The sequence below is a fragment of the Halyomorpha halys genome, unplaced genomic scaffold (assembly GCF_000696795.3).
Source record: "Halyomorpha halys isolate HHAL.00 unplaced genomic scaffold, Hhal_1.1 Scaffold692.1, whole genome shotgun sequence".
NCBI classification, from domain to species: domain Eukaryota; kingdom Metazoa; phylum Arthropoda; class Insecta; order Hemiptera; family Pentatomidae; genus Halyomorpha; species Halyomorpha halys.
In genome coordinates, this window is record NW_027113553.1 from 474,497 (window position 1) to 497,829 (window position 23,333).

The following is a 23,333-nucleotide window of genomic DNA, read 5'->3' on the forward strand; positions in this document are numbered from 1 at the left end:
AACGATTGGATGCGGGAAGAATTTGATGGAGCCCCAGAGCTCAATTCCATATGTCCAAATTGGTCTGATTATTGTAGTGTATACTAATTTTTTGTAGTGAATGGGAAGTTTAGAGCGTTTGTCAAGTAAGTGTTGTAGCAATCGGAATCTTTGATCCAAAATTGGATTATTAACGCCTGTTGAACAGATTCGATACTTAGGACTCCATCTTGACAAGAGACTTACTTGGAATAAAAATGGGTCTCAAATAAACTCATTCACAAAGACCTTAACATCCCATTCGTTGCAGATTTGACCCAAAGCAGACATGAGTCTTTTCACTCATCCTTAACAATCCTTGATAATCCTCCGAGGCGTCTGAAAAGAAGATGGCCACGGGACCTTCTAATTTAAATTAATGTTTGAAGTACCACCGATGGGTGGTTCCTTCCCAAGATTTTCAAGTGTATATGAAACATACTACATATTTACCTATTGAATTATTTTGTACAGTTGTAAATTACAATTAATAAATAATTAAAAAAAAAATTGTCTTTATAAAAGCCAAAGTGACGTGTTTTTTTTTTCTTTTTCACGTAGTTTTCTGTTCTCTTCACAATACTAATAAAAACCAAACTGAATATGTAATGTAACTAATTAAATTTAAAAATGATTAATTGATAATATATCAAGATTATAAATTAGCAACTTCCTTAAATTTGTAAACATAATTCAAAGTGAATTTTCTCTAAGATTTTCAGGTACGTCACTTCAGGATTGGAGTGGCGTTATGCCAATACAACCCATGTTGCATAACCATTTCAATCAGTCATTGAATACTTGGAAAAGAAAATATTTTTCATTCTTACCGCCTGAGGAACCATCCCCATTCGGGCAGACCGCCCAGGAACTAATCAGACAAAGGACAAAACAAAGAGCCTGTGCTGACCGCAGTCTCAGGAATCCCCATATTAGGTTTCCATTCCTCAGCCTCAACGCACCCGACAGAACTCGGACCCAGTGTTTTTTCCCTATCCTTCATCAGGACCTTATTAATCTTCCTGGTAATACAGTCATCAGAGATCTTACACCCTTTTTGTATCAGCGGTTCATCTCAGCTATGATTGATGGCAGGGACATGACTATCGAGTAATTCTTTCCTGATCAAACCGTCAGGTCCGAAAGATCATATCGTACTTTTTATTCGTAGACTGGTAAAACAATCTGTACCTTGTTTTATTCTTCTGTGGGACATATTGTTCACCAGGAAAACAGGGTTTTAACACGTCCTGACATTTTTTTTATTTATTTATTATATTTTATTTTAAATTTGTGTAACGACTGATTGGTCTCCGAGGTTTTAAAATAAAATGTTTTCAGTGGTGTATTGGTGTATGTTAGATACTGTGAGACGCAGCTGTGAAGAACTGATTAATAACTAACGGACCGTGAATGTGCATTAACTCCGATGAATCGACGGATCTGTTCGGTTACTCTTGTGAGGAGGTAAACAAGAAAGTACTACCCATAACGAATATTCTCGATTAAAGCTTTGCATCAGAGGGACCCCACATTTGTTTATATATTTCATGAAAATTATATTAACTTATGCTGCTAATACTTTTTATATTATAATAAATCAACATTGATATTTACAACCATGGAGAGCTGGTTGACCCATGGGTAAGGTACTGTGCTATTAAATCAAAGGACTCGGGTTCCATTCAGGATGTGGCAGATAATTATTATTCCTTTACTGTAGCCGTGAGTCTACCCTATGGATTTGAGGAGCCACCAAGCTTTTTTAAAGCGTGTATAAGGATACCCAATAAAGGTATTGGGAAAAAATAAAGCAGTTGTGCGTGACCACGAACAAGTAACCTCCTTGTATAACCGTTGTTTACGAAACAGCACTTCCTTACTATGACCGAACCCCTGAACCTTCATGGGTTGTAGCGATACATATTTTTATCTTCATTAACAAATATATTAAGTGTGTATACAAGTAAAAGCGTTCTTTGATCAATGTGATTTGACAGTGTATAAAATCTACACACAGACAGTACTAAAATGGCATTTAGATTTTAGTTACATGTTTAATTATATTTAATTTTATTTAAATGTTATGAAAAAATCAGTTGAGATTCAGTGAACATATGGCCTTAATGTTGGAAGGATAATTTATTTATTTTGCGAAAAAATAAATACACTATATCATTATAGATTATTTTATTTGTAACATAAAAAAAGCTGATTGAGAATCAACAATTATGAGAATGATGAGGATGAGAATGAACGAATTACTAATGTTAAAAGAATATATTGCATGGAAATTGTTAATTTGGACCCATCAAGCTTCACTCTATTTCTCTTGAGCGAAATTCTCAAAGTAAATCATCTGAAGGATATTTCTGTGCACAGATGTAAAAAAGCTATTAGCAACATATATTCCAGAGTCTCATTTGTTGATTTTAAGGTAGCAAACATTTTTAGGATTTTTGTTACGAAGGAGGAAAAACCAAAATTGGCAAATTATTAAATGTTTACAGAATCACAGTATGTCTTTTTTTTTAAATTCACGATCATGAAGATGTGTAAAAGTTACTTAAAACATTTTTTCTCCTGGTCACAAATTTTTCCGACTATATTTCATAATTAAATAGATAGAAATAAATTAAAATTAATTCAGCTGCTTCGAAAAAAAAGACAATCAAAGTTTTATGTAAATATCACATAAATGATTGCTATTTCACAAAGAGTCTGACTTGATACAATTGTGTGATGGAAAATAAGTTGTTAAGGCGTTTCATAAAAAATAGTTTCAAAAATTAAAGTACCCCAGCAAGAAGTAGACGAAAAACCAAAAAAAGTTCATCTTCCTCAAAACAACAACAAATATATCTTTCCTATTTATTTATTCAAAATTAAACCATAATATGTAATATACATACTATTACTAATAGACCTTTATAAATGGTAGGTTTAATAATTAAATTATAATTTTGAAATTTGTTATTTTTGCAATGAAAACTTTCAGTTCCTTGGTCTCTTCAAAATTTCAAAAGTGCCATAAATTGTTTCAACATAAATACATATTTAATAAATTTTATAAAAAAATAAAAAAGCTTCTGATTTTTACTTAAATGAAATTATGTTCGTAATATTTTAGACTCCACCAATATCTTATTTTTGCTAGTAGAATTTTATGTTTTCTCGTTACCTCATGAACTAGAGGTAATATACAGTGCATCATCGTAAAACCTTACCCTAGCAGACTTAAAGACGGTACTTCGGCGACTTGGCAAATATCGCAAAACGGATCCTAAACTGGGGTACCTTGTCTCCCCTTCTCACCACAACATGAACGAAGTCTCACTAAGCCGTTTGCGGTGTCACAAAAGCAAGCCCTACCCAACCGCCATGTTTGTGTCTAAGCTGGCTTCTGTTAATTGAAACATCTTTTCATTGTTTACACTTGAAGGAGCTTTCTCAAATAATTTTCTTTATTAACATGGTTCAAAGTTAAAATTTGGGTGAACATGCAATTTTTAAATTGCATACCAATTCCTTTGCGAAGCCGCTTAAATGTCATTTGTAAGAATAAATAGTTAATTTAAGGTATGTCTTCCTTTTTAACTATCGCATATGATCAGCTAAGCAATAAGGCAGAGCATACCGAAGCGTAACGCTTTATGACGCTGGTACCGGAAATGCTAGGTGGCCGCCTTTGTTTCATGAGTATTGTTCTTTTCCTCGATTGGTTCTCATACCAAATATTGGTTGTCCACTACGAGTCTGTTCACGTTCCAAGACATGTTGTCTAGGAGGAATACGAACCATGTTTTTTTTCATTGGGTCCCGAATGATTTAATATACGAGGAATAGACTCCATATTGAACCTTTCTGAGTTTTAACATCTATTTTATATACCTAAGTTTATTTAATCATAATACAACATTATTGAAATATGATATTTATATTATAATTCAGGTTCAATTCCTTTGACAGCTCAATGCCAGTATCAACTTAATATATGATATTTCTCAGTTGAAATAGTAAAAATATGAATATTTTTCACATGATAAAAAAAAAAAAACTTTCAGTGACCGAATTTTATTTATATCCTAGCTTCAGAAGCTCGAAAGAAAAAAAGTAATTGCAGAAAGGATTTTACATTATTTCCCAAGTTTTAATTACTCCTTTTTTAGGACAATGGGCCAAGATCCTGAGAAAAAGTAATTTAAATCTGATTTTTTTTTTTAGGTAATGATGAGTTTTAATGTTTAAGTAGTTTTAACTATTTTAAGCTAATTCAGAAATAGACTAATTAATCAAGTAAAATGCTGGTCCTATAATTACTATTTAACTTAAAGTTTAACATATTACTATTATGTATGTTATTATTTTAATAATCTCCTTCAAAACTGAAAATATAAATGATACAAACAGTTGTATACCTAAATTTGAGTAACGCTTGTATTGATTTTTTGTGACGATTTAACATAGTTATTGTATTTAAAAATAATTAAAGAAATAGCATATTGGCTTTTTTTTTTAGATTTGGTACAATACTTTCATAGTAGTTAGTTACTTCTATGGATTAAGGCACGTGTGATTAAATATTTTCAATCCATTAAAATTCCAAGAAAACTTAGTTTGGTTTTTTGTCATGCCATGTTGGGTAGTTTTTATTTTTTTATTCCCTGAAGAGAGGTAGAATATAACGTAGGCGTTATGACAATGTATGTCAGTCAGAAAGAAATCTACGGGCCCAACTAATGAAGGCATTCAAGAGAGGTGAATCGAATTTCGATGATATCTTCAGTTGAAGGAATTTTAAAAAAAAGAATGACTAACTTGTTATATGTTCCATAAAGTTTGTTGGTACCTGGAGTGGACATTGGAGCTATTGTTGATAACCAGAAGGTATTTTTTTTTTAGATCAGGGTCAGTAACCTTTTTGAAAGATGCTTTGAAAATATTTAAGAGTGCATAAATAAACAGTTTTACATCTTTTTAAAAAAACTATGGTTTCTTATCTCTGAATACGATCTTATTTTCTATGAATGAAAATAATTTGATTGAGAATTTCAATGAAGTTTTACGTAGAGTATAAGAGATATTTTCTAATAGCTCAGTCACAAAAACAAGTTTAACGTTGAAAATTTTACTTATATAATTCTGAAAAAAACTATGTTAATTTCCATTTATTGAAAAAAATATATTAATATATAATTAAAATAAATTATATCCAATTCCCCCTTCCCTCAGCTGTCTTTATTTATCATATTATTGATTGATTTTATTGCAATATCCAATGTTTAAGCCAACCTGGTCATATAATCAAAGGTCATCTTAAATACTAATTCTCAGGCTGACATCTAACTATTAAAAATTTGCAGGCACGTCTGCCCACCCAGCTCTAATATAATTAGTCAAACTAACCTATTTATTTCACTATTTCTTATAAATATAAATAATTTTAATTGAAAATAATCTAAACCTTGATATCACTCACTTATCAGTGTTATAATGAGTTATAATTCAACTTGTAGTTCATAAGTTAGTGATATCAGTTTTTAGATTATTTTCAATTAAAATTATTTATATTAATATGAAATAGTGTTATAAGTAGGTTAATTTGACTAATTACATAAAAACAAGGCAGACTAGCCCGCAAATTTTAAATAGTTTGATGTTAGGTTGTGAATTTATATTTAAGATTGTCCTTGATGGACATTTGAAATAATCACTAAAGAGTACTGGATTTGATGTATTCTAATCGTAGAATACAATTAGATCATCGTCATGCACAAGTGATACGATTATATATAAAGTTTATTGTTCTTGTTTTTTAAAGGATTGTTTGCAAATTCTACATTCTTCCAAAAATGGTCATCATCGATTTTATAAAATGTTTTTGTTTAAGATTTATACTTTTCACTTTTTAATATTACGATTCGATTTCGACAATTATTTCGACAAAAATAAATAAACTTTAACAAGGTTTTGAAAATTTCGCATTTGATGTTAAAACCGTCTTAATATTTTTTCCTAATGACAGATAAGTGAGATCATAACGAAACTTATATTATAAGTGTACAATATAATTTTTATGTATATAATTCATTTCATATTCTTTTATTAAAAGTTCATATATTATTAACCAGAAATTTCTCTAATAAACATTGCCTCACATTATTTTTCAACAACAGGTTAAAGGCTTCTAGCAAATATGTTTTCTACCCCCTAACAACCCTTTTGCATCTCAAGGCTTCATTGATACTGTTTTACTTGTGAAAGGTATTAAATAGTAACTAAACATTTATGTTTTCAATTAATTCTCCCTGCTGCAAGCTATTATGAGGAAAACAAGGAGGAAGCCATACTCAAATGACCAATTCTTTCTTTTGGAATGCATTGAAAAATAAAAAAAAACTTAACAAACAAAAGAATGAAAACAAATCTGATTAATATTAAATTATTAATTAATTTAATTTTAATTAAAATTAAACTAAAATGTTTTAATTATAATTGAGTTTTTTTACAACCCTTAATAACTTCCAACGGAGTGGATGGATCAGTGGTAAGGCAATGTACTACTATCTACAAGAATCCAAGTTCAAATTGGGTTGTGGCAGATAACTTTTTCCTGTTTTACTGTAGCAGTAAGTCAGCTTTTTGGGTTCAAGAGCCCTCCGAGGTCCAACTGGCTAGTTGTCCTTAATTGGTAATACTAATGGGTAAACATCTGGAGATAGAATGTGATTCTGACCAAATCACCTCCTTGTACAACCGTTGGTCAAGTAACAGTATTTCTTACAAAGTACGCCACCCCTGACCCTTTAGAGGCTGTAGAGGTAGAATTTAATTTTTTTTTAATCACTGCCATTTCAAACTCGCTATTAAAACTATAATTTAACTTAAATTAAACTGTAAAGTAATTATATAAAACTAAAACAATAACTAAGATAAGTTTTTAAAGGATATTCTATATCCTGCTCAAATTATATATATAATAAAAAAAATCGTTTCATAGTATTAATTATATTCTAAAAATAGTGTTTTAAATGAAATTTACCCAATTCATGAACAAAGACGTACAATAAACGTAAAATTAAAATATTTATGAAATTTCAGCTTCAGAGTTATCCAAAGACCTAGAGGCAGTATTTTGGTAATTTTTGTAACGAAGTTAATTTTATCTTGCATTCTTTAGAGATATATGTACTTTATCAAAAGATGAATCAACATTGGTTGGATGATAAAATTATAACTTCATCTACTATCATTGAAGGATTGAAGGTCATTTCCTGCAGTATGACCGGGCAGGACCACTTACAAGACATCCTGAGAAGGATACGCACCCCTCCAGCCAGCCAATGTAGCATGAAAGGCGGCGGTGCGGGGGTGGCTTCCCTCTTTGAGACAATACTGATGTGAGCCGAACCGTGGGGTTGGGGTAACTTATAGCCTTCTAGCTGAGCATCTTCCTTCATAAGGATATGGCAGCTGTCTGCCGATCTTAGGATTTATAGACCATTCTTCTACACATTAAATGATATTTCTAGGATAAACAAATGAGAAATGATATATTTTCATTTTATATTACCATTAAGTAATCCAACTTAGGAATGCCCTATAGAAGAGTTAACTTATAAGTCATCTATTCAAACAAAATAATCTCGGTTTTCTACATTTACGGTGTTCAAATTATTTATTACAAGCACATCCTCACTTATACGAGGAGGCCGTACATCATTGTACATAGGAGACTGCATCGAAACCAATTTATAGACCACCTTCTTTGAAACAAATACTCGAGTGATAGAATAGTTGTAATTTTAATAATTGTTTAGTAATATTAGTACGAAATACAATTATTTAAGGACAAAAAATAATTAAAAATCATTAACCAAAATCTTTTGACAATTTAATTGCAACTAAATTGATAAAATTGCGTTCTTAGATGATCCCATGATCCGGATCATATATTGGATAATACTTATATATCATCATATATATGGATATGGATCATATATATATATATATATAAAAAACATTTTTCTACTAGTCAAGTGTTAGTATAGAAAAATGCTATAGCATATTCCCTTTTTCTTTCAGATGGTTAGGATTTATCACTCACTTAACAACCAATAATAAATTCATTATTAATTAATTATATTTATTCATATTATATTTCTGTAATTATATCTAAGATTAAATACATACAATAATATGTAATAATAAATAGAGAAAAAATCATTTGGACTACATAGACCCACAGTTTTTAGAATAAAACTGTATAAAATAAAATATTTTTAAAAGATTAAAAAAAAAAACATTTTTAGAAGGTTAGAAAGAAAAAAAAGGTTTTAACAAACATAATTTTAACAGCTTTGAAATTAAAAAAAAAATCTTGTGTATAGAATTTGTTAATTTAATTTATTAGACATAAAGCATCCGAAAAAATGACCTAGACAGCTAAGAATATTGAAAACGAATTTGTGGATTAATTGTATCATCTAATTCCAAGAGCTGTGCACATGAAAATATACAATACTGTAATAACATGAGAGGTGAAATGGACTTTTTTGACCATATAAGGTATCGATTTTTAACTTATCCTATTTAACGTTTTAGTTTTAATTAATCGATTTAATGTTTAATTCAATTTAAATTATAGTTTTAATAAAGAGTTTGAAGTGGAGGTAATTTAAAAAAACATAAAAATAAATCTGTACCGCTACAACCTATAAAGGGTCAGGAGTTCAGTATTTTGTAAGGGAGTGCCGTTACTAGACCAACGATTGTCCAAGGAGGTGATTTCGTCAGAATCACATTCAACCTCCAGATGTTTACCCATTGGATTACCAATTAAGGATACCTAGCTGGTTGGCCCTCGGAGGGATACCAAACCCACAGAACTGACTAATTGAAACTGAAAAAGAAAAAAGTTATATGCCACAACCGAATTTGAACTCGGATTCTTGGAGAAAGTAGTATAGTGCCTTACCACTAGTCTACCCACTCCCTTGGAAGTTATTAAGGGTTGTTAAAAAAATAAATTATAACTAAAAACTTTTATTTAATTTTAATTAAAATGAAATTAATTAATAATTGTAATAATTTAATAGTAATCAGATTTGTTTTTATTCTTTTTGCTTGTCAATTTTGTTTTCAATGTATTCCAGTTAAGGTTCCAAAAACCCACTATATAGAAACTTGGCCGTTTCTGGGCTCCCTGAACCCACAGGGTAGACTTACGGCAATAGTAACAGAATAAATCATTATCTGCGTCAGCCAGATTCAAACCCAGGTCCTTGGAGTTAGTGCCATACCACTGAGCCACTTAGCTCCCAATATTTTGCATATATATTAAAAAACTGTTTAAATTAATGTTTATTATTATATGATTTTATTATAAAGATTGTGGATGTATATAGTCCAAATAATTTTCCCTCAATTATTTTTATTGATATTTAATAATTAAAAACAAATTCCTACCAAAAACAAACAATCAAACTAAAGTTGTTTGCAATGTTAAGTTGTTGTCTTATTTCGCTCGTTCCACAGTGGCCTTGTAAAGATCAAGATTCTCATAACAACTCAAGAGGAACGTTAGATCGACCCGTAGAGTCTTCATTGCCTCGGAAAGGGAACTTACTGCTGTTTATAATTCCTCCTGCAGTAGCGATAAAAAGTCTACAGGATTTTGCTGCTTTCCAGGAATGGCAACCATTGCCGATATAAAACAGCTGAACAATCGAATATAAATATCTTGCCTTCTTCCCGATAATGGTATAATAGCCGTGGTAACGGGAGCCAATCACGGCATGGGATACACACGACTGCAATTTCAAATGCAAATATCGAAGACCTTGCCATTGTGAGGGGGAAGGAGGGCTCTTCGCCCCAAGCAGACCCCCTGGAAACCGTCTCAGATGGACCCACGATTTCATGTCTTAGCATTATCAAGCGACTGTTGTGAACTAATTGTCATAACATTGGTTTTTGGTTACAAAATTGCCAATATAAAAATTCTGTATGCACATTTATAAGTTCTAAGTTGGATATCAGTATTTGTTGAGATCAGTCAGATGTTGTTTTCATCTATCTAATATTTGGTCATTTTTTGGTAGGCGCAATATTTAACCAATTAACAATTTTTCCATATAGCATAATTATAGTATCTTAATATTATAAAATATAATTATAAGTATCATAAATATAATTATAAAATAAAATTTTATTTTTATTCTTTCTTCCCTATGGAGGATCTCGGAAGCCAAAGATTTGGAATCTTAAGGATCATTTTCTGGAGATTACCGCAAAATAAATTTGACTGATCAAGGCTAGAGTCAAACCCACGGCGTTTTGAACCATGCAGTTTGAAACCAAATTAATTAAGAATAAAAAAATGTATTGAATTAGCAAATTTTGGTAGAAATCCGCCACAGTATATTATACTTCAGGTAAACTTTGTGCTCTAACAAATCTTAAAGTGTTGGGAAAGGGTTTTGTTTTATGTGTTTTCAGCTCATATTGAATTATTAATAGTAGAAAAAAAATAAAGAGTAGGTTCTATCCCACAAAAATAGAACTTTTAGTTGGCGGGATAGTACGTTAGTTTCTAATGTTGAAATGAAATGTTCCTGGGCCAATATTGTAACCCCCACCTTCAGCGAACCCAGCCCAGCACCTTATAATGACATATGGCAAAGGAAGGACACCAGTTACGTGTTTATATAATTAGGTATATATTAATACTGTTATACATAAATATTGATAATAAAAAGAAGGTAAGAAAAAATTGGTGAAATGTATTGTCAATTTATAAATTGATAATAAACATATATTCGTTGAGCCTTCTCGATGTTTTAAAAATACATTAGTGTAATGTTTAATCAAGGTTTGAAAGTTAAACAATGGTACTAGGATACAATTTGGCCAATATTTTTGGAATCATTTAGAATATTAATTTCCTTTATTCTGGACTATTTAGGCGTATTGTTTGGAAGATTTTTTATCGTATATAGTAATATGTTACTTAGGATTTCTCTACTAGAACAGATAGAGTAAAATGATGATTATTCAGGAGTTTATTGACCCATACTGATTAAATATTTGGCTATCAGCTTTGCAAAACGATGGGACTTATTTGGTCAAAACGACTAAAGAACTTTTACTTCCTTCCAATAAAGAAATTGTTATTTAGTTTCACTGGTAAAAAAGAAACAAAAGGTGATATAAAGTGGTGTCTACAGGATCTACGTGCTATCGGACGTAGTCCTTTTAAGTAAAGCAATGTCATTATTATGATATTCAAGGTCGTACTCCATTATGTAATATTATGGAACTCCGTTCCTTCCAACATCCGTCGCTCCAATACCCTCCCGATCTTTAAATCCCGCCTGTTCAATCATTTCTTATCCATTCAGACCCCATAAAATTGTAAATTAATATAATTTTAAATATGTATGTTAACTATTATATAATTCTTAATTATTTTTACATCGTTTTATTTTCTCTTTTTTATTTATTCATTTTTTTTTTTTTATTCTTCAACTGATAAAAGAGAGAAAGTAACCTATAATTATTTTATAGGTAATTTTTTGTTTAAGTATCTCTGAGGCTCTTCAGCCCTCATCTATTGATTTCTCTGTATTATTCTAGAGGGATTCTTCCCAGAATAAATAAAGTATTATTATTATTATTATTACTCTGGATCAAAACTACGGGGAAAACGAGCCCCAGTCAGGTTGTGATAATTATCCGATAGATCGGAAAAGGGAAATGAAACCAAAATTTTAAGAAAATTATATGTAATTATAACAATCCTTTATTAGTTATTAAAACTTGTATTTGCTTGAAATAAAAAAATATTTTTATTACATTTTTTTTTCACTCCTAGAAGGGCAGCTGATCCCTCTTGCCTCTCCTCTGAGTACGACCATGATGATAGTCGTGTATTAAACGGTATAAAATAAGTTTTTAATCATTCTATGTCCACAATGGATTATCTAATTGATAATTTGAAAAGTTAATTTACATTACATCACTTATTTTAGTACGTTTCTTCACGATATCGTTACTAATTCCTCTGTAGTGCAGATTGTATTATTTAATTTATTAGAGTGTCTGGGGGAAAAATAAAAAAAATTCGAGTCTTTATTCCAGAATTTTAATTTAAATTTATTAAACCTTGTTTATAAAATACAATATTAAATTTTTTAAAGGTGATTAAATTTTTATATATGATGATAGATATCTTTTATTTTATTTAAAAATAAGCATGTGTTTTTTAATAAGTATGAATGTATTCAAGGTGATTTATATTATTTTTAACCCTTTACTTTAGTTATTTTCTATACATTTTTTATATTATTTTCGTCATCAGTTTTATTTTTTATTTTTCTCATTTCATTCCTCTTTATCTAATATTTACATACGGTTTAATTGAGTACTTACAGCCTTGATAGTTATCGCCCTCGAATGTAGCAGATGGTTTAAACTCGATAAAATTTTTTTTTATGTTTGAATCTTTTCTGTAATATGTAATTTTTTTTTTTAATTTGAGGAATTAGAAATATGTTTGCAACTGCTTTGACAGTGAGATAGGGCAATTAGTAATGTCATAAGCGTTCTCAGATACGCAGTAGCAGCTGGTGCTGAAGGATGGAGAAGACTCTAGAGGACATAAATCTAGAGGATGGAAGATCTAAGCTGGAGACTGTCTCCTAGCGGTACCAAGTTCCAGCTATGGGCCATATGGTAGCCTCTTCGCCAGCGGAAAAGAAATAAATTTACTGTTAGAGGCTCAGCTGGCATTGGGTTGATAAGAGGATCATCACCCTTTTATAGAAATATATATTTTATAAGTAATTTATGATAGAACAGTCTTAGTGGGTTGGTTTTTTTCAACTGTATAATTTTATTTTGAGTGTTATATACTGTATGTTAACATTATTTATATACTTTTTAAAACAATTTTGATCTCTTTTCTCTCAACTTTATTCTTTTTTAACATCCGACGTTTCGACCTCTCAGGTCATTCTCAAGGATTCCTTATTCTGTCTTCATTCCTTTTTTTTCCCTTAAAATTCATTAATGCCGGCTAATTGCCTTTGTCCCAATAATTTCTTCTATTAAATTATTTCCTAAATTTAAAACTTTCAATAACCACTTTTATGTTCATTAACAAACCCCAACATTAACAATGTTAATGAACATAAAAGTGGTTATTGAAAGTTTTAAATTTAGGAAATAATTTAATAGAAGAAATTATTGGGACAAAGGCAATTAGCCGGCATTAATGAATTTTAAGGGAAAAAAAAGGAATGAAGACAGAATAAGGAATCCTTGAGAATGACCTGAGAGGTCGAAACGTCGGATGTTAAAAAAGAATAAAGTTGAGAGAAAAGAGATCCAAATTGTTTTAAAAAGAAACTAAACCACTCTCAAACAACTATATTAATAAAAAATAAATATAATTGTTTATATACTTATAGATCAAACCTTTAATATCCAGCAATTATAATTAGTGAATATTGTATAAGAATATAGATGGCTTAATTTTTAATATTTACATAGTGCACATGCCTATATAAGATGTAGAAACGAAAAATAATTCGAAATTTGAGAAGTTTTAAGCAGTAGACGCTCACGGTATATACTAGCTCTCACAAACGTCTACAATTGAGGAAATTTTTAATTGCCTTTCCCAGTCAAAATAGTTACTTGTGGTCTATCTTTTGAGGGTATTGCTGATGTTCCAATGAGTAATAAAATAAAAATAATTCAATCCCGTAAGAATCTATTACTAGGTCATTTATAATAGGGAGAGAGGGAGGTTACCTTGGGGATGTTAATCGATTATAACCAGAGTGGGATGATCAAGTTTCATATTGTGGGACAGCTATGAAATAAAATTGAAACAGGTCAAAATCGAACCCGCACCGTTACTAGTTCAATGGTTGTTAAAAACATTTAAAAAAATATTGATAAAAGCTAATAGATTATTTTCCTAAAAAGATATATCTCCTTATATCCTTAATAAATATCTCTTATCGGATACAACTAGTAATATTTTTTTAAAAATAAATTCACAAAATGTTGAGCTCCAGTTGTTATATCTCAGAAACTATTAAACTTGGAGATGTATATTAGCACTCAAATTGAAGCCATTTAAATGTAATTTAAAGTGTTATATGACATTTAATTTTCGTATGATAGGTAGTTTTCATGATATTAACCTAAACATATTCGCAAAATGTTTAATTTTAGTTGTGTGAACTAATCTTATGGTTTATGAAAAACTAAATATCGGGACCAATTAGACGTGCAAATGCTTATGAGCACTCAATTTAAATAAAGTAAATTTGTTATAAAGTAGTTTTAAGATGTTTTTCTTTTTTTTCTGTGGAAATATCCTGGAAACTGTGGATATTAGTCAATAGATGTTCACAAAATATTTAGTACAAGAGCCCAAGAGGAAAAAAAAGCAGTTATCTCACCCGAATTTTTGATTACTTTAACGAAAACTATGTATAATTACAAGTCAAAACTGATGAGTCTGCCAAGTATAGGTAGGGGAAATAAGAAATGGCGGCTGTTTCAAAGCGATAAAATTTCATTCGGAGTCCTTTATCTTAAAAAGTAGGAACAACACAAGAAACCTGAGAGAATGTCATTTAAAGAAGAGGAAATTTGCTAAAATATGTGCTCTAATAGAGCTATTTACATTAAATAGTTTTCGAGATATAGCTTTTTAAAAAGCAACATTTCATAAAAATGCTGTATGGGACGTACAGAAAGAGCAGTAGTTAGTGAATGTATTTTGAAAAATTTTAAATCTCAAAAGCCATTTGACGTACAGATGTCTATTAGCACTCAAATTAAAGCTAGTTTAATGAGCTATAAATTAGTTTATGATGTTTATCTTCGTAGGAGTTATAGTTTACATGAACTTTTCTAAAATAAATTGATTTATAGTTGTTCGGACAAATTTTCATTTGCCAAATTTATATTTATATGTGAATATCATAAAAACTACTACCCCTACGAAGATAAGTGTCATAAACTACTGTATAGAAAGTCAAATTTCCTTTATTTCTAGTGTTGGCAGGCATATGGATCTAGAGATATATTTTTTCCAACATTTTATACGAAAAACTAGAAATTAACATTTTGTGAGTTTATTTTGTCAAATATCATCTAACTTAAAAAACTACACCTACAACGATAAACGTAATAAACTATTTTGTAGTAAATTTAACTAGCTTTAATTTTATTGCTGGCAGACATCTGTACGTCCAATGGTTTCTGATATGAAGTTTTTTATAAATCAAACTTATTGTCTGGACAACTATAAATTAATTTATCTGAGCAAATATCATGAAAACTACTATTCCTACGAAGGTAAAGGTCTTAAACTTCTTTATAGTCCTATAAACTAGCTTTAATTTGAGTGCTAATAGACATCTGTACGTCACATAGTTCCTGAGATATAGATTTCTCAAAATAAATTTACTAACTACTAATCTTTCAGTAGATTTTAAAGAAATTTTGCTTTTTTAAAAATTATATCTCGAGAATATTGGACGAAAATAGCTATTTTAGGGCTAATATTTCAGCAAATTTACCCTTCTTTAAATAATGTTCTTTTAAATTTTCTAGTGTTGTTGTTGGTTTTTAAGTTATAGAGCTCCGAATGAAAAATTAATGTTTTTTTAAGGTTTTGAAACAGCCGCCATTTTTTATTCCCCCTACCTATACTTGGCAGACTCATAGATTTTTACTAGTAATTATACATAGTTTTCATTAAAGTAATAAAAAATTGGGGTGAGATAACTACCTTTTTTGCTTCCTAGCTGTCGTACTTTTTCCTTATTTGGAATGCAATGTTGCTTTTGGAAAAACAATATTTCGAAAACTATTGAATGTAATGAGTTCTGATTAAGCTCATATTTTACAAAATTTATGAGCTATTTAAGTATTTAGTATTGTAGGTAGTTTTAAAGTTATGAATCACCGAATAAGTTTATGGTTACGTTGAATGTGTTTGAGCACCTCAATTTTGAATACGCACCCGATTACGTTTCCTCTACGGCTTATAACCTACTGGGTTTAATTTAACTTTTTTATAAATTCGAAATGTTTATGTTTCGATTGGATGGAATTTCAAAATTCGACCAATTTGAGTCCAAATTTTTTTTAGAACCCATGAACCCACTTCAGATAGCAAGACTTGCAGATACTAGTTGTACCCGACAAAGTCTATCGATTAAGAATATTTACGTTTGTCCTTTGAACAATTGTATCGTGAGCTCCAAGTCTGTAAAGTTTCCTGAGGAATTAATAAATAACAATTTACAGTATCTAAATTTCAATTTGAGTTCAATTATAAAGATAAAAGACTAAACAATACCTATTTAATGAATAATAATTATATTAAATTCCGTGGTGGCTGTTAAACCCTAATAAATAGTACTTGAACTGAGTAGACACTAAAACTGTCACTCTAGAAGTTATTGTGTGTATTCTGCGTTCACTATGGTCTGAGAGGAACTGATGGTGAAAAGATTCAATTTCCGGTGCAGCCTTGTGATGACAAGTATTTGACATGCTATCTACGATCGGTCTTATCGATAACATTCAAGCATCCAATGACCCAAAACTTTCAATTAGGACTCCGAGCGGGGCTTCATCACAATGGATAGTTTTTTTTTTTATTTTAACCAACAAAATATATAATTTAAATGTTTCTAAATTCCATCTCCAGATTCACATAATGCTTTCCAGACCTGATGAAAAGAGTTAAAGGGACAGTTTTCAATATAGAGTTCCTATTAAGTTATGCGTAATTTCTGGTCGTGATCCAGAACATCATTTTCTTCATATGACCAAGAAAAATGTGAACACACATATTAGCTATTCTAGAAGAAGCTAACCTCAAATTTACCACAAGAATGTTGGAATTCCGCAGGCAGATTCAGTACAATACCTAGGCTTGACTCGAACCGAAGACTGACACAGAATCAACATACGAAAAAAAAATACTCTTAATCAAAGCTATCATTTATAACTAAAACTTTAAACAAATACCCAATCAAACCCTTTCGGACCTACACTTCACATGCGTGCAGGACAAACAAATATGTACTTACATAAACATCAGATTTTCCACTTACACACGTTTAGGACTGTATCCAAACCCCCACGCTACCTTAGGAACATTACTATACATATTGATTTTCACATCTCAACAAGTGAATAAGACAAATGGACCCAATGCAAGCAATTTCAAGATTGCGTATACGACCATACATATCATTCGTACACAGTTGACCGAAACCGAATGAAGGATTTCTTGCCTTACTGTTAATTGTAGGTTTAATTTAGAAAGAGGAGTCATTAGGTATTACTCTCGATCATTCCTTTCATGCTTCATTACATAATTTTTTGTTAGAAAATCGAGTATACCATCAACACTTTTAACAGGTGTTATATAAATAAAGAAATAAATCTATAACAAAATCAATATAAGAAACAAATGTGACAATAAACAAGTACTTATGTTCCATAAGTGGAAAGTCTTTGAACTTTTTTTAACTAAGAAAAAAATTCTTTAGAGGAGAGAATAAATTAAAGTCTTTGAAGCATTCCCTTCTAAGATACTTATAATTATTTTTAAGTTTCTTAAAATCGATAAATAATAAAAAAAGTATCTATATGTTTTTCTATTATTTTTAGGTAATAATACCCATATAAATAAATTTATCTACGTAAAAAGGGGCATGAATTATGGACATCCTCTCAGCGATTGATTTAAATTTAATCCTTTATAGATATTGAGATAAATTATATAGAAATATTGATCATGGAGGTATCCTCATATGTAGAGGTGATTAATTCCGGGAGATGGCGTGTCTCTGTAGAGAAATCCCATCTGAGCCCTCTTTTGCATTAATTATCACATATCTTTTGGAATTATAAATGATAGCTTATGTGTCCTTTTGATCGTAGTAGACTTTAATTTTAATTTATTGTACGTGTAATTCGAATAGAACTGGTTACGATAAATTTATATTAAAGCAGTAACCTGCTTATATGAGATAAATATTGAGTAAAGAAATATAATTTACATATGGCTTCCATGTATGGGGATGATAAAACTAATCATTCTTTCTTACCCACATATAATATTATCCTAAAAGAAAAACATACTGTTATATGTCACTGCAAATTTCATCACATTTTCCCGTATTACCATAATGTAAATAAATAAACAATAATCCAAATAAAAATAATGAATGAATTTACTGTTTTTATAATATATAGTATATATAATTTCAAGCAGATATTTCAATGATGAAATAAATACAATGTTCTTTAAAAATTAATTATTTATATATTATCAGCACAGAATGGGTAAAAATTAGCTATAGTTTATTAAGAAACTAATATCTAAAATTGCCATGGACTGTCGTTTTTTGTGGGATTTACTTTTAATTAATAAATAATAGTTAAATTGATTAATAACAAACCTTTTGAACCACATTAAGGTTTGACAAAAACTGTGCAGAAATGTGGAGTATGTACAAAAGAGGCATGTAAATTGTACAATAGAATAAAATAGTTGTTTATTTTAATAATTAGATAGCTTTATACTAAATGTGGGTTTAATGTGATCCAAAAGATTCTTCCTTAATTAATTTTAATAATATTTAAAAACCAAATTATTTACGATAAAAATTAAAAACAATTCCATAATTCAATACAGCATTTACTTAAGTGATTAATATATAACAAATGGTGTGTAAGAAAGTGATGTAATACTTAAATGCTGACAGTCTATTTTCTTCTTATATTTATATGATCTTCAGTTAAAGAACAGAAAAATTTTTAACCATATTTTTAATTAAAAATTTATGAAAATAAATATATTTCAGGAATATTTATATTATTTCAAAACTTACCTCTATGTGGTACATATTTGAATCAGTAGTGCTGCAGCAACTTCGATGAATATCTAGAAAAAAAATACTCATTAGTTTATTTATTGTGTTTTAATATTATATTTTATAATATAATATATTTTATAAAATATATTATTATATATTTATTAAGTTGTTAAATTTAAACATTAGCAGCAGAAAAAAAAGATTATTTGAGTTCAACTGAGCTAAGGTGACAGAATATAAGCAGAATGAGAAGCAAGCGCTATCTATGAACTTTGTGTGACACTACTAACTTAAACAAACCTCCACCAGGTAGCGCGCGTAATCAGAAACACCAGACTTCCTTGTTATCTGTCATTTAAAAAAATAAGCATATTTATGTAGATTGCTTTATTATAAAATTTAAAGATTAATTTTCGTATTCGCATAAAAGTTTATTAAATAAAAATGATAATTTCAAATACAAAAGCTATTTTAAATATGTATGTAACTTTCTGTTTTGAAATAAAACTGTTAAAAATTGACATATTAAATCATTAATATAAATTTAAAACAATAAATTCGCAAATTAATTCAATAATAATTAAAATTATTTGTTAATGCTCTTAGGCGCTTGACAACCATACCTCATAACTGACCCGTGTTGCGGTTTTGCCTAATGAACAAATATGAGCATCTGTAATGCCTTTTAAATACTTGTTCTTTTTATTTCATAAAAGAGTAATTTAAACATTCTTAGCATTAATTATTTGTGCCCTAAATATTTAAGTAATGTTTAGAGCAATCCTTAGTTTTTAATTTCATAATTTTCGTTATAAAGAAAGAAACTTTTCTTGTTTTCTTATTTATGATCTATTATGAAATAATTATTAGGCACTAAAATATACGTAAAGTTGGTTTAAATTAATAAATAACAACGTTAATTACAATTGTGTGGTTACTAATCATTTCTACATAGCTAATAAGTGTCGTAGAAGGGTTAGTATGAGATATTTGATTTTTCCAGTCTAAATTTTCTTTTCAGCAGGTAGTTAGTCTGTTTATTTATATGTTTCTTACTAGTTTCGTTAATTGTGTCTTATGTGTTAATGTGATTATAGCAACATGAATTTAAATTATATGCATTTATAATTTAAATGTAATACATTTATACATCGTTTTTACGTATGAATTATCAACTCTACTTACCTATAGTAGCAGCTTAGAATAGTTTTTTTATTTATAATATTAGAATACATTTACATGAAAGAAAGGTCTGAATTATTAAATTACTTTTTACAGTTTCGTCTAGGCATGATAAAAGATGTATGTAAAATGACAATATTAAGGAAGAATAGATGGTAAAAAGTAAAGACATACGTAAATTGTTTCCAGAGAACTACAGAAACTTTTTCAATGTGTATTTATAAAATCATAAAATAAAAAAATGGCTGATCAATTGTAAACATTGAATATTCATTAACCATTAGTTTGTTTGTCCGATCTCTTAAGTGGTACAAAAAGGGCAAGGCTAAGGAGATACCAGTGCAAACAAAGAGGAAGCCTCTTTAAAATTTTGCGTAGGATCTTAAGAGTTTGTTTAGTTGATGCAATATATTTGTGAATTATTCAGCAGCGTGATGATAAACAAAGGTTCTTTGTTGTTTTTTCTAACTTTATTTTTCATGTTTTAACGGGTGTTTTTCTTGTTTAAAAATATAAATTAATATTACAATACAATAAAACAAATTTATTTTTATGTATGAAAAAGTATAGATAATTTAAAACAAGTATAACAAACTGTTCCTTTATAAAGTTGTCATGAAAAGGTAACTGAATACAGCGTGGACACCCTATAAAATGTAAGCTATCGAAACATCTTTAAAATTCGCCAATATTATATCAAGACCATCGGGGCACAACAGTGTTTTTTTTGTTGCTCAATTTTTATTATTATATAATTATTCAACATGAATTATGTTTTAGTTCTTTTTACATTTTAATCAAAAGTTATAATCACCACTTTCTGCAGTGAACTACCTAATTAGTCGAATAATGAAAGATCTTATGACTCGACCTACAGTAAAAACTCAGTTAAAAACGTTAAGTTAAATTTATTGCTCACAACGGAATCTTCATTTTTAAATATAGACTTGAGGGTTCCCCTTCAATATTAAGTCGGTGAGGTTTAGATACGATTTTAAATAAGGATTATCTATAATATTACCGGATCTTGTAATGATGATGGTTATGAAACGTGGTGTAACGACTTCCTAGTGGGTATGAAATACGGTTGCACCTGTAAAGTTTCATATTGGAAAATTCATTATTTTTTCCAAAATTAATTTTTTTTTCTTCTTTAGTTCAACGAATCCCTTTGTGGATCTATAAGTGCTGTGTAATATATGATGATAATATATAAAATATATTTATGGCTAATATAAATTCGTGGAAATTTAAAGGAAAAACAATTTCACTAATTTTAATTTTTTAAAAAAAAGTCCTAGGTTTCGGCTTATATCCTCAATCAGTACAAATTCCAGTTGCACATTTCAGTACAAACTTATAGCTGAGATTCAAAATTATATCATTTACCCTAAATTCTATTATTAGCAAGAAGCTCATAAGTACTTAAATGCTTAGAAGTTTCTTTTTTATTTCAGGCCTCCGGCTTAACCTCGAATTTTGAGTCTGGAATAGTGTTTAATGGTTGAGTCTCTTTCTTAACGATAGTGGATTCGACAATAAATCATATTATAAAAATAACTGCTAATACTATTGAAAAGACTTGAAAAGTTAAACATAAGATATTTATTTTTCAATATTTCTTATAATTCGTTATAAAATATCCACTTTTCTAATATGATCTCCATTTCGATAATGATGAATGTCTGTTGATTTCATGAATGATTCCATACAGCTTATATATCCATCATTCACATGACCGTACCCAACTCAATCTCAGCTGACTTAATACTTTTCTGAGATCCCCGTCACCCAGATATGGGTGACACAGAGAAGAGCGTGTTAGAAATATTTTATTATGTTTGTTTAGGCGTCTAAACGAAAATATAAATGAAAATATAAAAAATAACACATTTCGTCTCGTTGCAAAATATGACCAATCAGCAAATATTTCATGATCTGTGTATATGTATATGTACAAATCCCCAAGATTATCTCGTACTAATATCTCTTTTATAATTTTCTATAAAATCTTTGAATCAGACTTAGATCCGTAAATTAAACATAATTAAACTTTCGTTGAAAGTGGTTGTTTGGAATTTTATTTTACTTAGATAATCTTAATATTTTTTATATGATATTTTCATGTTTTTTAAGTAACTCGGCAACGAGCAATAAAAAATCAAATTTCACATTGTATATCGTTGCTAAATATATCATTTTCAAATATTTTTGGGTATGTGCATTCTTAGAATTATTTCGTATTTACATCTCTTTCATAATTGTGAGCTCTACCAAAAAATCCGAAAATCAAACATACCTAAAGTTTGGTTTTTTTCATTGAAATTTATTTTTTAATAAATTCAATTTTTTAAGAAATTAACAAAATTTTATTATCAATAAATAACGGTATTTAAATCATATTAATTTATCGTTTTTAATTAAAATAATTATTTGGCATGTTTAGTTTAGGACATAAACTGAATTATCGGCAAAAGTAAATTAACTCGGAAAGAAACCATGTTAATCAAATAATTCAAATTAAAGTGAGAAATATATGAATAAAATTAATAAATAAATTATGTATTAATTAATTGGATTTATTAACATCAATCCAAAGTAGGTCATATGGTAAAAAGAGGAAATGCGGTGTCTGTGTGAGATATCATGCCATGACGCAATTGGGAATAGCAATTACCCATCAGATACGCATGATATTAATTAACGCTTGATAATTATATCTTGTACTTTTAATTACGTGCAACTAGTGTTTATTTCCTCCTCGTTACGTTTCGTTTTATACTTCTGTATCTTACGTGAAGTATATTTAGTTTCGGGAAAACTGGATACTTGTCATTTGTAAGGAAATGTACTTTGAAATCGGTCAATAAACATTGGTTCTCTGATACTTAAATTTTAAGAGTAATGAACTGTATATTTTTATAGCCATGACCAGACCTTATGGCCAAGATTAGCTAGAGGTAAATACAGGCTATTGATTCATAGTTAGGATAAATGTGCCTTTGGCCAAAGTATATTTCTTATGTATTAGCAAATAATATTTTGGAATTTTGGAAATTATTTATACTTCACGTACCACATAACATTCAAGCTGTAGATAATTTTGTATTTTGTGTGGTTATGTGTTAAAAGAGTAAATCAAAATATTTCTTTTTCGAAGTTAACCCTAGCAGCACCAAGGTAGTATTCATTACGGCCTACTCCAAG

General features: G+C 29.3%; 1 protein-coding gene across 2 annotated transcripts in view; it reads right to left on the minus strand.

The window, feature by feature from the left end:
* The window catches only part of LOC106685432 (uncharacterized), a 195,182-nt gene that overhangs the window by 12,249 nt on the left and 159,600 nt on the right, over nt 1–23,333 (minus strand). For both annotated transcript variants that reach the window (XM_024358893.2, XM_014428091.2), the window contains one exon: nt 18,960–19,012. In XM_024358893.2, coding sequence (XP_024214661.1) covers nt 18,960–18,974 — 15 coding nt within the window. In that variant the 5' untranslated portion in view covers nt 18,975–19,012. The remainder of the gene's footprint in view (nt 1–18,959; nt 19,013–23,333) is intronic.